This window comes from Pungitius pungitius, chromosome 14 (assembly GCF_949316345.1).
Source record: "Pungitius pungitius chromosome 14, fPunPun2.1, whole genome shotgun sequence".
NCBI classification, from domain to species: Eukaryota; Metazoa; Chordata; class Actinopteri; order Perciformes; family Gasterosteidae; genus Pungitius; species Pungitius pungitius.
This window is the reverse complement of record NC_084913.1, coordinates 15,371,212-15,385,117: the sequence shown is the minus strand read 5'-3', so window position 1 is coordinate 15,385,117 and position 13,906 is coordinate 15,371,212. Positions and strand designations below refer to the sequence as shown.

The window sequence follows — 13,906 nt, the reverse complement described above, 5'->3', positions numbered from 1 at the left end:
TTTTTCCCATGACATGACTGGAATGATCTTAGATGGAGCAACCTACACGTCCCTGTCACCAATGCCAAATGCCCCAAATTTCTGTACTTTTTTAGTTTTGGGTAACTGACATTTATAAAAAATCATAATGGGATGTTGCCCCAGAGACGGATTGGTGCATCTTGGAGGATCAACCATGCTATTCATCCTTCCTGCATTGGTAAAGGCACAAGTGAGTTGAATTTGAATGTAACAGAGAATTGGAGGGTGGATGCACTAAAAAGGGTAAACAAATCTACACCCTGTGCCAGAATGTCAGTTTAAGGTTGTCCACAGGATGCCCTGAAGTAGACAAACATGTGATTGTCTTGAAAAATGCCCTCAGAGGCTGTAATAAGTTTCATGTCAGTGTGACCACTGAATGAGACACATCTGCTCATCTTTACTGACTCATCCGGCCTTCTCTCCCGTATGTAGCTATGGCTAATAAGTGCTAAAAGCAAAGCAATTAACATCAAATTTAGTCAATTCATCATCATTCAAAAGATTCTTCATCATTCTTGACAATGCCATCATAACTCAAGTGAACGCGCCTTGTGTTTCTGCATAACCCCCAGGGTTCACTTCTCTGAAACAACCAGTGGGGACAATGCCCCCACAACTACCTCCGCGGTAGTGCACTCAAGACTTGGCAGGAGCAGGATTTGAACCCACTGGCAGCACTTACAGAGGCTTTCGGCTCCTTCTTGCACCCCTACACTACCAGTCCTGGTCACATTTTGGCAACTTTGATTCTCCTATTTGACCTTGAGCATGTGAGTTAAACCTCAAAACTCTTTTTAAATGCTATTTCCACATCTGGACTTGAACCCACAACCTTCAAGTGCAGGCCAGGGGCTTATGTCAGCAGCTCTTCCACTGTGCTACTTCACCACACACTAACCAATGATTTGTTTGTTGTATTTAACCTTGAGATTGCTACTCAAACCTGAAGTAAAGCCAAAGGCTCAAACCCAAGACTGGGCTTGAACCCACAACCTACAGGGTAAGGACAGTAGCTCCTCAGCTCTTGTGCTGCACTACCTCACCATGCACAAATTAATTGTTTCTCGTATTTAACCTTGAGACTGCTACTCAAACCTCAAAACTCTTTCAAAGCAGAAGTGATGTCTGCATGAAGGGGCATGAACCCACAACCTCAGACAGCAGGTTGGAGCCTGCAGCCCTTCAGTTGTTCCCTTGTGCTATTCAAGCACATGCCTCATTGTGTCCGTTTCTCATATTAGACCTTGGTATTGTTTACTAAACCTCAAAACTGTTTCAAAGTTTACAGTTTGAAGCCCTGACTGCAACCAAACCCTCCTTGTGAGAGAGCAGGTTTGAACTGAGGATCCTCCACACTTCAGCCTTCCTGCTATCTCCCTGCACTGTTCCACCACACACCTGTTGATGCTTTTGAATCCAACCTCAATTCTCATAGATTCTCAGGCTGGCATCCACAACCGTTCCATACCGTTATAATAGAATTGCAGGTCAAGTAAAGTCATATAATGGCATTTCTAATAAAGCCCTAGTTGATTTCACTACTTTTATGCTGTGATCCTTATTTCACTTTTTTCGACATGTGTGCTGATGCCCGCGTGTGAATTGAGAGGATCCATACCGACTCCCTATGGAGCTAAACCAGTCTGAGGGTCCTCCTCAGCTGAGTGCAGAATAAATCCCGGAAGAAATAAACACGTTTGACACACGGCACCTTGAGGACAGAGAATCAAATCCCAAATGTGGATCAGGAAGGTCAGCTTTGATTCCACTAGAGACACCAGAACTCACAATGATTCACAGTGTCACTGTTTGTTTTTAAAATTAGGGCCGGGAACAGATCGCGGCACAAATCAGGTCCGAGGACTGGTTTGTTACGGTGGATCTTCAGGACGCTTACTTTCATATTCCCATCCTCCCACGACACAGGAAGTTCCTGGGGTTCGCTTTTGGGGATAAAGCTTACCAATACAAGGTTCTTCCGTTCGGCCTAGCCCTCTCGCCCCGTACGTTCACCAAATGCGTGGATGCTGCTCTGGGTCCATTGCGTCTCCAGGTCATCCGCATTTTGAACTACATAGACGACAGTTTGATTTTAGCGCCCTCTGAGCGGCTGGCGGCCCAACATCGAGATGTTGTGGTTGTCCACATCAACCGTCTGGGGCTGAGACTCAACACCAGAAAAAGCGTGCTCTCCCCAGCACGTAGGACCACCTTCCTGACGTCGGACCAGTCGTAATAATTTAGAAGCCCACAAGTGGGTGGTCGAGGACATCACACTTGCATATCAATCGGCCGGCCAGCCCGCACATTGGGTGTCCGGGCCCATTCTATTTGGGGTATGGCGGCTTCAAAAGCCCTTCTGTCGGGGACCATGACCCTCACCTGAGCACAGGTGCTCTCGTCTGAGTGTGCGCACTAACTTCACACCACGGTCATTTGCTCATATGGTGGAGTGGGTATTGCGTTCCCACAGCGTTTTTACGCAGCTTGAGTTCCCTGAGAGGGAACGTCTCTCGGTTACGTATGTAACCTTCGTTCCCTGAAGGGAACGAGACGCTGCGTAAAGCGTTCTGCCATACTCCCGGCCTGCCCGTGGCACTTGATTCGGCCTTTCAGAGATGAATGGTCCTGCCTTTCGGGTCCCTTTATAGCGCCCTGGTCCCGGCGTCGTACCAGCTCGCCATTGGTTAGACTTCAGACGTGCTTCATGACGCGGTCACGCAGAGGCGTTCCCACAGCATTTTTACATACGTAACCGGAGACGATGTTCAATTCGAATCAATTTGCCATTTGTTGTGAGTGAAAATAATTTCCCAGTTGAGTTCATGGTTGCCAGTTCACTTTTACACCCTGCTGGAGAATTATAACGTTAGGAGACACTTTATCCGTTAATTGAGCATGAAAATGTATTTTTAATTCCTTTTATTCCTCTTTTATTTTTTATTAACTACTAACTTAAATCCCCCGTTCATCAACCATTATAGGAGTTAACACAGTTAACGCCAAATAGGATTTATGATTGGACTGTTTCATACTGATGAATTAGTTGGACAGCTGAACAGAAGAGTGGAGACTAAAGACTACAGCCCTCTAGTGGTGTAATATAAGTAGTACGTTACACAACGAGCATGAACTACAATCTATTGCATACAGTCTTACTCTTCTAAAGCGTTATGCTCAGTGTATATGGAATGCCGTTTTAGTCAAAATTAAATAAATGAACAAATACACGGTAATGCATAATGACACTGCATTTCATAATAAATAAATGAATAAAAACACGGTAATGCATAATGACACTGCATTTCATAATAAATAAATGAATAAAAACACGGTAATGCATAATGGCACCGTAATGCATAATGACACAGTATTTCATTTCACGTTCTTATATGCAAATCAGGGGGCGTGGCTATCTATTACATTCAGAACAGACGACAGAGCCGTGTGCCGTCGACACCGCTAGCGAACGCGGAAGCACCCCCCCCCCCCCCCCCCCGATCGAATTGGGTCGCCTCTTGTCATTAAGGGGTAAAGGTGGGTCCCGAAGCCAGACAAGTTGAGAACTACTGGGCTAAGGGACGTGAGAGTGTTGACATAATGGAAGACATCGGTGGGCTCCGAGATAGCATGCTAGCATTAGCGGATCAAATCGATCAACATGGGTTATCTGCAGATACTATTTTGACACATATTGAGGGTTTTCTGGAAGTACTAGGGCTTGCGGTTCCGACTTCGGCAGCTAAAGACAGCTACAGACAAACGGCCCACCAGTTGAGAAACACTGCCTTAGCCAGCCCTTTTTGCACACGTCTCCGTTGTCTGTTCTGAATGTGATAGATAGCCACGCCCCCTGATTTGCATATAAGAACGTGAAATGAAATACTGTGTCATTATGCATTACCGTGTTTTTATTCATTTATTTATTATGAAATGCAGTGTCATTATGCATTACCGTGTATTTGTTCATTTATTTAATTTTGACTAAAACGGCATTCCATAAGTGTAACGGTCATATAAAAAAATAAAAAAGATAAATATAATATTTTTATATTTGTATAATATATTTGTATGTATTATAAATTAAATTGAATCTGTTCTTCAAAATACACCACGAGAAATGTGGCATGCGAAATAATATCAATAGGATTTATATTGTTGGGAATTTTATTCATTTCTGTGTCACAACGATATGTTTCTGTGAATGAATTCTGAAATGGCTTTCTTGTCTTAGCTCTCGTGTTCTTTTAAAAAACAGCTACCTGGTGTTAACGTGGGCTTTAGTTTGCAGTCTTTTGTGTCAAATACTCTTTCCTCAATAGGACAACTTGAGAAACAGAATGGTGGTATTATGAAAACGTGTTTTGGCAGTTAACCTCTGTAAGTGCATCCTCACGAACGAAACAGCACAATTTCAGGTCGAAAATCATCTCTTTTTAATCATCATTCATTTAAATTAACAAACACTGCTATACATATTGCTATTTTTATTCCTTTTGAATCATTTTGAACAGTTAAAGCATTTGGAAAAGAAGTAATAGTAGTTGAAAACAGGCGACGGACAGTCAATGACATGTACAGCAGAAGATCTACAGTCAATGGCTTTCCTATGTGTGTCGAGGGGCTGCAGAATCAACATACAGACATGTCAGACTCGCCCACAGTAATGTTTTTGGTTACTCTTTATGTTCTCATACAGGATCGTAGACACTCCTCCCTCCCTCCTTTCTCCTTTTTGATGTCAAACCCACCGTCATCAGAAGACAAACAGCTGACGTGTTCTTTCCAAAGTAGCAGCAGCTTGTATTGAATCGCAAAGTCTGTTTTTCTGCATCCGGCACAACCAAACTTCTTGTAAGCACAACTTTTTCTCCTCTAATAACAGTTCAGAGTAAAGACAACATCCCCCTTCTAAACCACTGACGCTAGGAATGTTTATGAAGTTAAGCGACCCCCCCCCCCCACCCACCCACCCACCCCTGAACATCGCTGTTGTGTCCCTCTCAGTGCACAGTTTTGAAAACCCTCATCCCTTTTAAAGATACACACAAGTAAAAACAACAAAAAAAGAGAAGTGCTTCTTAGAATCAGAGATATTAAATCTTCACGCGGTGTCCTCTCTTTCATCTCAGGCCAGCTGTAAGAAAAGAAATCGCCCCCTTCCGGTAAGATAGTGGACATCGTTTAAAGCCGGCACAGCCTCCACTACGTGGAGCACCTCCTTGTTGGCATACGTTCACACACCCGCAAAAAATCAGCACGTCTGACTTGGATTTAAACATCATTGACTGTCTTTACTAAAAGAGACAGATGTACAAACACAGTCTAAACACGGTTGACATCATTGGCAGCTGGAGACGGTCTAGACCACAGTGGCTTTGTTGTTTTTCTTCTCCAAATTTGAGCAAGATTCCCTCTTTTTTTAGACAAAGACGGACAAATTACAGGATTACGCGTGTCAAACAAACCTCTCTTTTGGCCATTTGAAACCCGACCTCCCCGAGAGGCTGTAAGGCCTTAATCTCGAGAATGTGCAAGACACAGAACAGAAGGTCAGAATGGAGGAGGAGGCCTTTGTTCAAACCTTTGTATCGTCTGAGCGGAAAAAGTCAAACCTTTTCCCCCCAGACGTGACACAGCGAGGAAATTAATTAGTCCTCCCTCGGCATACAGTGTATCACCGCCTCTGCAACACTAGACCTCACAGCCGCCCAGTCACGCAAAGCTCTTCACGTTGGGTTCTACTACACATGAGAGACATCCCTGACATCAATGTAAATCACATACACTTTGTCATAAACAGGTTGTAAAACTTCAGGTACAGAATCACTGAGGAAAAGCACAACAATACCACTGTAAAGTCAAGCCGCTATGGCAAAAATAGAAGGTATAGAGTATTGAGGAACTAGTCATTGATTGGCTCGTAATCCTTAGCAACACCGAGGAGCGCCGCGCAGGCGGCCATTTTGCTTTTCTACAGGCGGTTTAAGGAGAGAACGATGTCTCAGCAGAACACGGGGTAAAAGGGAATCAGCACGGGCCGTAGGTAGGGTTAAAGAGATAGTAATAGTGTCAAAAATGTCAACACACTGCTCGTATCGATTCCTGAATCAAAGTCCAAGTTGGGAACTCAAAATGGAAAAAGAGTCTTGGCTCGTTGTCTCCTTTTTCTCCTCAGAAAGCGCGGACCTCGTTTAGGGATTTTTTGATTTGTCTTGGCGGAGTGCAAGTGTCTGCCCCATGGCTTTTGAAACATTTGCAGAAAAATATATATATATATATATATGTATTAACGCGCTCACTGCTTTCGGTCACGTCGACTCACCAGTGAGCAGATTGCAGCGTGTTTCTCTTCAGAATCGTCTCCCAGTAAACAAGTCGACACTCTGGAGTTGAAATGGCGAAGGTAGGACACTTCTCTTTAGGATAGGTGCACAACAACAAAAAAGGTACACCAAAGCAGAACAAGAAGAAACACGCGGCGTAGCCCTTGTGGGTCTCCCTGCGGGGGGGGCGTGGGGGTGTGGGGTTGGGGGGGGATCAGCTTGGTCTGCACCTTTTGAACGTGCTCGCGGGCCCTTCGAAGGGCGAGCAGGGGAGCCTCAGCTGGCCCTCGTGCTCGCCGTCGGCCACAGTGTCCGTTTGTCAGCCGTGCCGAGCGCGGCCCCCGCTCAGAGGGCCAGGAGGGTGGGCGAGTTGAGGGAATCCGAGGACTGGTCCCCGCTGCTGCTGCTGCGCCGGTGGGCCTTGGAGCAGGACTCGGAGGAGGGCGAGGGGCTCTCGGGCTCCAGCATGCTCGGGTAGGTGAAGATGAGGCTCGGGGCGTTGGGCGTGGCGGCCGGGGTGGAGGCCGCCACCACCGGCGTGTTCAGACTGTCCCCGTCCGCGCAGTACATCCCGCCGCCGACCACGCCGCCGCCGAGGCAGATGGGCTTGATGACGGAGCGCTGGGTCTTGCCCGCCTCATTGTTCTCATCGGGCTCTTGCTTCACGACAACGTGGTTCATGTGGGGCCGGCCGGCCATGTTGGGGCGCATGGTCAGCGGGAGGGGGGCGCACTGCTGCTGCTGCTGCTGATGATGATGGTGCTGCTGCTGCTGGTGCTGATGGAGCTGGTGCTGGTGCTGGTGGTGCTGCTGGTGGCGATCGTCGATGGGGAGCTTGCACACGGGATTGTGGGCAACCAGCATGAACTCCAGCTTGTCTTTCTCCTTCTGCAGGTTCTCGATTTCCTTCTGCAGGTCCGATTTCTCCTCCTCCAGCTTCTCGGTCTCCTGCAGGAGAAACAAGAAGTACGGTTGAGTAGGTTGCTCTATGCACTGCTGAACAAAAGAAATGTTGGACTTGATCGATATACCAATAAGTTAAGACTTTTTTCCGGCATACTAATAAAAAAGCAAGGAAATTTACTCCAAAAATTGTGACAAGCCGGTGGTCACATCGTGTGACTGCTGCCACAAGAGGGCGCTGTCTGCTCGCCTGAGTTCTGTTCACCACAGAAAGGCACAATCAAAAACTTGTCTTGGGCCATTTCCATTTCCAAGAAAAATCTCAAAGCCTCTCTGCTTCGTGGGACTCCCCGATAACGAGGCAGAGCAGATATGAGATCTGCATGAATGAGCACACATACAGGACAAAAGAGCCATAAACAGCTTCGGCAGATATAGATAAGCTGACATGCTGTCTGAGAACTTTGACTCACAGGCAAAGGTATGAGGAAGTAGCACATAAGGAGACAGGGGAGGTGCCTACCGAGACACTTCAGTCGCAGAGGAGTGGCTGCAGGAATACTGCTTCGGAGTTTTTACTGGGAAAGCAACACTTCCTTATTTGGAATTTTGAAGAAAAAAAAGCCCTGTGAAGACAGAGAGCCTTTTTTTTGTCTTTCCCTTGAGGCGATGGCTGTGGTGTGTGTGTGTGTGTGTAAGTTTCTATGCAGGATTTTGAGACAAGCAATTGGCCCCGTTTTACAAAATGTCGTTCATTTACGGAGACAGCTGCCTACAGCAAATTCCATTCCTGCCTTTTTTTCTTTTTTTTTTAAAGGCCTGACAAGCTCCACCTCACTGTAATTCAGCTAATTAGTCCATTTAGATCCTGCGAGACAGCCCTACCTCTGTCTGCAGCTGCCCGAGACAAAAAGCCTTTCATCGCCTGTCATCTCGTCGCTCAGGCCTCGCACTCAGCGACGCGGCGAGAGTCCAACCAGTAATGCAAGCTTTTCAATTTAGGCGTGCTCAGCCAGTCCTCAAAAAAATCTCAACCCGTAAGAAGATATTCTCTCTGTCAAAATCATTTCTTTGGTTACTTTTCATTCAAATGTTTTTCTTTTCCTAGCACAAGCAAGGAGAAATGCCCCCCCCCCCCCCCCCCCAAAAAAAAACAGGAAGCAGAAGCAGAGGATGTTCATTAGCTGGAGGTGTTAGAAGAAGAAGATCAGAAGAAGGCGTCTGTGATGGAAGGGGAAACCAATAAGCGTCTACTCACCCCTTGAAGCATCTCCGTGAGCTCTCGCCTGCGGTTGCGGCATTTGGCGGCCGCCAACTTATTCCTCTCGCGCCTCACCCTTCGTTTCTCCTCTTCCTCCGGTGTGAGCTGAGGACAAAGGAGAGGAGGAACACGGCAGGTCAGAAACCAGCCGTTCGATGGACGAACGCTCGGAGCGGCAGCACAGGCCGCGTAGTACCGGCTGGCTGAGGGAACGGTGATATTGGCGTGATGAAATAAAACTCACTCGCTTCTTCTATGTTCGACAAACTAACTGTTCCAAGATGGGCTATGTTATGGTGCTCTGCTTTTGTTTTCAGGACGAACACACCTGTTGTTGAAAGGTATTTGTCAGAGGCCTCTCTATAGAAAGGAACCCACATCTAACTATTGAAACAGCATTTCATGGAGTCCAAAGTAGTCCCTCACCTGTTCGTCCCGCTTGCGTCGGCCCCTGGCGTCCCCGATGGAGCGGATGACCCCGGGCCGAGCCAGCGTGTTGTGCCCCATGAGCCCCGGCCCGCTGGGCAGGTGGTGGCCGTACGGGTGGGAGCGGGAGTAAGGGTTGGACATGGAGGTGATGACTGTGGGCTGCACCATCCACTGCAGGTCTTGGCTGGTCGTGATTGCATTGATGGTGGGGATGAAGGCACTGTTGGAGCCGGGCATGTCGACCCTGTACTTCTGGAGGGAGGGGGGACGAGAGAGATGGGATGAGAGGGGGCGCGCGGTCACATCAGAGGAGACTTTCCTGGTAAAGCGGGTCGGGTCAGTACCCGCTAAGCATCCGAAGGTTCTGTGATCAAATTCACACACTTTCCAGCTTCTAGTAATGATTCAATCCAACATAGGCCAAACACGGTGTATGTAACCCCTGAAGTGGAACAGTGACACATGCTGTGAATCACGCAGGGAAAGCCCAAGGTGTCCTCAGCATCTCCTTTTACTACAATAACCATGAGACAGAGCACTGCGCTGAACAGTGCACATGATTGTACACACTAATGTAGACTGGATGGATTTAATATAATGGGTTGTATGGGGGCATGGACTTTAATTTATTAGTACATTTTTTCAGTTAATAACTGTATTAATGTTATTGTGTTTTTTGGGAAGCAAAACGATAAGTGATGACGATTTAATGATTTAAATGTTGGAATTTATTTTATTTATTCATGCAATGTAGCGACGCCGCCACGAAGAAGATATAAATATTAGCAGTTCATATCTTTGGCACCAACCTCTACAGATCAAATCCTGCTAAGATGTCTAAAGTATGTCTCTATGCTCAGTATAACTTCCTTCCGTAGGAGTCCACGCACGGACGGGCTGACCCTGCGCGTAAATTACGCACGTCTTCACATCGCCGCTATTCCCAACTTTCCGCTGGACATCCCGGCAGCCTGTTGGAACTTTGTTTATCCTGGTGACTCACAGTGTATGGGATTCGTTAAGCACATGGGAAACGCAAGCAGTTCCAGTAAGGGGTGGTTTATTAGCGGGGGGGGGGGGTCAGTTTGCCAGAATATCGTGAAGTTTGGCTTCAAAATAAGAGTAAAGTAAGAGTAAATAATTGTATGGAGCGTAAATCACACTAAACATTTTTTATTTAGTTATGACAGTAATTCCAGAAAACCACCAATGTAGTTGATCTACAGATCTAATTTTAAATGATTTATTGGTCTAATTAAAAAAGAGGGGGGAAAGGCTGTGCTTTGATATGTCTCTGCTAAAGAATAGCAAAGTCCTGTTCCAGCCCGCCGTAATGAGAAACAGACCGGCACAGTGTGATTACAGGGAACCGTAGCAATGACAGATCCGGGCCAAAAGTCTTTTACCGTAATGTTGCACTACAGCGACAATTAACCGTGAGCGAACAAACAAGCCTCCTCCGGATGATTAATAGCATTTGTGAATATTTTCGCACGGTGTCCACATAGCATCCCTCTGGCAGACCTACAGTAACTCGCTGAGGAGGGACGAGACGTCTGATGACATCGAGGAGATGATTGCAGGATGTGTGGAAAATGTGCCAGGACATGAAGTTGGAAGAAGTCCGACATGTGGAGAGGAATCGAAGAAAATCGGACAACTACGTCGTCACCACCAACCACCACCTAAGTGAATTTATATCATGTTTTGCAACTGCAGAACGGTCTCTGGCGTTCTCCGAGAGTGCAGCTGGTCGCATCCCGGCCCTTCTGTCAATGCATGAAGCGGGACTTGCCTGTTGCATTCACCCAACTGGCGCAATGTGTAAATAGCGCACAGGTTACTGCCGTGTAGTACTGTGCGATTTTCCTTGTGATGTGCGTAAAATGCCGTCTCCACTGGGGTTCTACAAGTGCAAAGACCCCCCCCCCCGTACAGTTCAACGCACGGATAAGAGAGATTAGAGTGACGGAAAGGGATGGTGGACCTGACATTAACACTTCCAAGCTATTTCAAATTAAATCGTTGTGTTTTTCCTGCACGCAGGTACACCCGCCCCTAGCCAGTAGCGTCTGAACTTTAATTATATGGAAGGAAAATGTGGAGTTTCATTTACATGTGCAAAATCACCACGTAGGTTATTTGCCATTTACTGTGCGCACAAACGAGTGCGCGGATTTGAGATTTGATCAAAAGCACATCTGACGTTGACATTGTTCAAATAGAATTATAAATCACTTGTAAAGGGATCGAGTCTTCCATCCGTGAATTTATCGATACAATCCGTGTCATTGGGTTCAGCCCGATCGCCCCCCACCACCCCACCCCAAGCAACCCGGATAATGCATTTAAGAAATGATATCGACTGGTGCCGTGAACAGACCAATCCACGGGAGACGGCGTGCATGTTCCCGATGTCGCGCACCTGATATTGCCACGATTACGGGCTTATTTATAGGCGATGTCTCGGAAGCCCGCCGTGTTACCTGGTAGCTTGAGGTAGAGATCGGACTCCCGATCGTGCTGCTGCCGCTCGTGAAGGACTCTGGCTGGGCGGGAGACGTGCTGCTTCCGCGGGACGAGGTGTCGTAGTTCCCGGAGTAGTCCTGGTACATGATCCAGGAAAGAGGGGCCCGCTTGAGATCTGAACCCGCCGCCCCCTCGTTTTCTTGTTAAAATCCTCGCAGTTAAAAAGGCACCAAAAGAGAGAGAGAGAGAGAGAGAGAGAGAGAAATCCTCTGACCCGAGCAGCTGTTAATTGAGGATATCCAGAGAAGAGTTGGCAAAGACAAAGTGCGATCACGCTCCTGTAAACTAAACTAAAGCATCTGACGGATATCGCTAGATAGAATGAGTACTTTTATCCGTGCTCGTGCGGGCTCTTTTCTAATTGTGCGTTTTATTCTTCTTGGGCCGCAGGTAGACGCTCTTGTCGATTCTCTCAGGTGCGCAAACTTCAGGCTAAAGTCAGCAGACACCTTCCCCGGGCGGATCCGGTCGGGCCGAGCGGGTCTGTAGTGACGGTGACTCACGCAGGTTAACGCTCGCTTTCAAGGCTTCTGCCCGGATGACCGTCCGACTCTCTCCCGTCGCCTCGTCTGATACTCTGCGCACTATCTCAGCTCTGCGTTCTCAGTTCGAACTTTTTTTTTCCGCCTGTCTTTTCCTTTTTTTTTCTTCTTCCAACCACACTTCCTAGAGATGACTCACTTCAATGGCACTATGAAGAAACTGCAACGGCTTTTCAACACCAACGGAACAGCCCACGTCACGGCCGGGGCGTTGCAACTTCTCCCAGGGAGGGGTCGCGCTCTGGATAAGGCAGCGCTGGAGACAGATCCGCTGTGAGCATCCGTCGCCAGGCGCACGCTGGACACCGAACCGGAGCGCGAGGGGCACGGTCCAAGCGGACCGGACACATGTGGACGGGTTTATTTCTTGATACGAGCGTCAGCGCCCGCTGTGCCGTCCACTGTTTGGTCCGACTTGCCTCGGCCCATTGACGCATGTTTCCAAAAATGGGCAGTTGCGTCAGAGAGCGCGTGTGGGTTTCCTTGGTAAAAGGGAACGTCAGACACCGGAGGGATTCCCTCCCCTCGCGCGCTGCACTCCGGAGTCCGGTTACTGCGCGTTGCAAGGAAAATGGAATTATTAAAACTTGACATGTGTGCAGAAAACCAGAAGCTGTGAGGAGCCCGTGCAACGCGCGCGCCATTTCTCACACGTTGAGTCCACGGCGTTGAGGAAAATCATACCGCGTGGGGTTTTCTGTGCTGCAATGTACTGCACATCCGCGTCTGTGAGAGCGTAGCATGCCCCGCGCAGCAGGGGGCCACGCGCTTGCACGGACCACGTGAAGACGGCTCCCATGAGCCTCTGCTCTCTGTTATCAAAGAGCGCTCACGCCGAGCGGACGCGTTGCTCCCACAGTGGGCATTTGCGTGTAAGTCCACGACGATGCGGCTTGGAGAGCGCGAGTTTCCGTTCGGCGGGAGGGCAGAAACATGTGCGCTAATGGTGACTCGGACACAGCTCCCGAAGAAGGGCACGGCGCCCACAATGTGACACGTTACACGGGATGAAGTAACGTAATAAGCGTAATCCAATATGCCACGGCCCCTGTTTTAATCTGCATCACCACAGCGAGCTCTCACTGGTTTATTTTTGCGGCGTGTGTCGTTGGCAGAAAGACTGGCACCAAAAGTTTCAGGGGGAAGTTCGGTCGAAGGAAAACAATCTGAAGGGGGGTTTTCTGAGGTGACCACCGCGGAGCGGCTGAGTTTATATTGCTCATAACGCGAACACGTCAATCACACCGTAGCTACAGCCCTTCCAATATGTCACCCTTTCCGAAGGGGAGACGGCGTTAGTGTGAGCCTGTCGCTGCGGTACCTTTTGACCTGGGCGCCCCGCGGGACGCGACGCACCGCACGACGCACCGCACGCAGACGTCCAGTAAACCTTTTGTTTTCAACGATATTAATGAATGATTAACGTTTATCATCCACCAGCAACCCAGTTTTTTTGAGCGGGCGACGGTGTTGCTAAGCGACACAGTTTCCTGCTAAATTGCTGGGGGGGCTCTAATCCGCCATAGTCCTATAATTAATGCTGTAATAAAATTTGAGACGCACCCGTCGGCGTCGATTTGGGTCGATTTTGGCACTGAGACAAGTTCTGTTCCTGGTACCAGTCCAATTTGGATCCTTTAAGTAAAGGATATGTAACGGCCGTACGTCTTTGATCCAATCCGTCATAAGTTACAAACAAACGGCCATTGTGGTGCCATGAGGTCACGTGAACAGGTGTGCTTGTCGATGCGTGCGCGCACCTGGCTCGGCTGATTCGCAGGTCGTGCTCAGTGGACTCGTAGGTGTGCCTCCGTCACACCTCATAGGCATCGGTACCGTAGAACGCGCCGTGGAGTCCACGCAGGTATGACGTTCAACGGGCGAGGTGCACG

General features: G+C 48.2%; 1 protein-coding gene across 1 annotated transcript; it reads right to left on the bottom strand.

Moving 5' to 3' along the window:
* Positions 1-5,002: 5,002 nt before the first annotated feature.
* Positions 5,003-12,591, bottom strand: fosl2 (FOS like 2, AP-1 transcription factor subunit). The gene is made up of 4 exons (XM_037486475.2): positions 11,430-12,591; positions 8,941-9,195; positions 8,512-8,619; positions 5,003-7,298 (listed from the first exon to the last, which is right to left on the bottom strand). Exons 1-4 carry the CDS (start codon positions 11,556-11,558, stop codon positions 6,696-6,698), a joined length of 1,095 nt encoding a protein of 364 aa, XP_037342372.2. The 5' UTR covers positions 11,559-12,591; the 3' UTR covers positions 5,003-6,695.
* Between the last annotated feature and the right edge of the window lie 1,315 nt (positions 12,592-13,906).

Bases quoted from the DNA above. Each gene is read 5' to 3' on its own strand.
- fosl2 (XM_037486475.2), bottom strand. From the start codon at position 11,558: ATGTACCAGGACTACTCCGGGAACTACGACACCTCGTCCCGCGGAAGC. The intron at 9,196-11,429 runs GTAACACGGCGG...CCCTCCCTCCAG, and splicing joins TCTCTACCTCAAGCTACCAG to AAGTACAGGGTCGACATGCC. The intron at 8,620-8,940 runs GTGAGGGACTAC...CTTTGTCCTCAG, and splicing joins GACGCAAGCGGGACGAACAG to CTCACACCGGAGGAAGAGGA.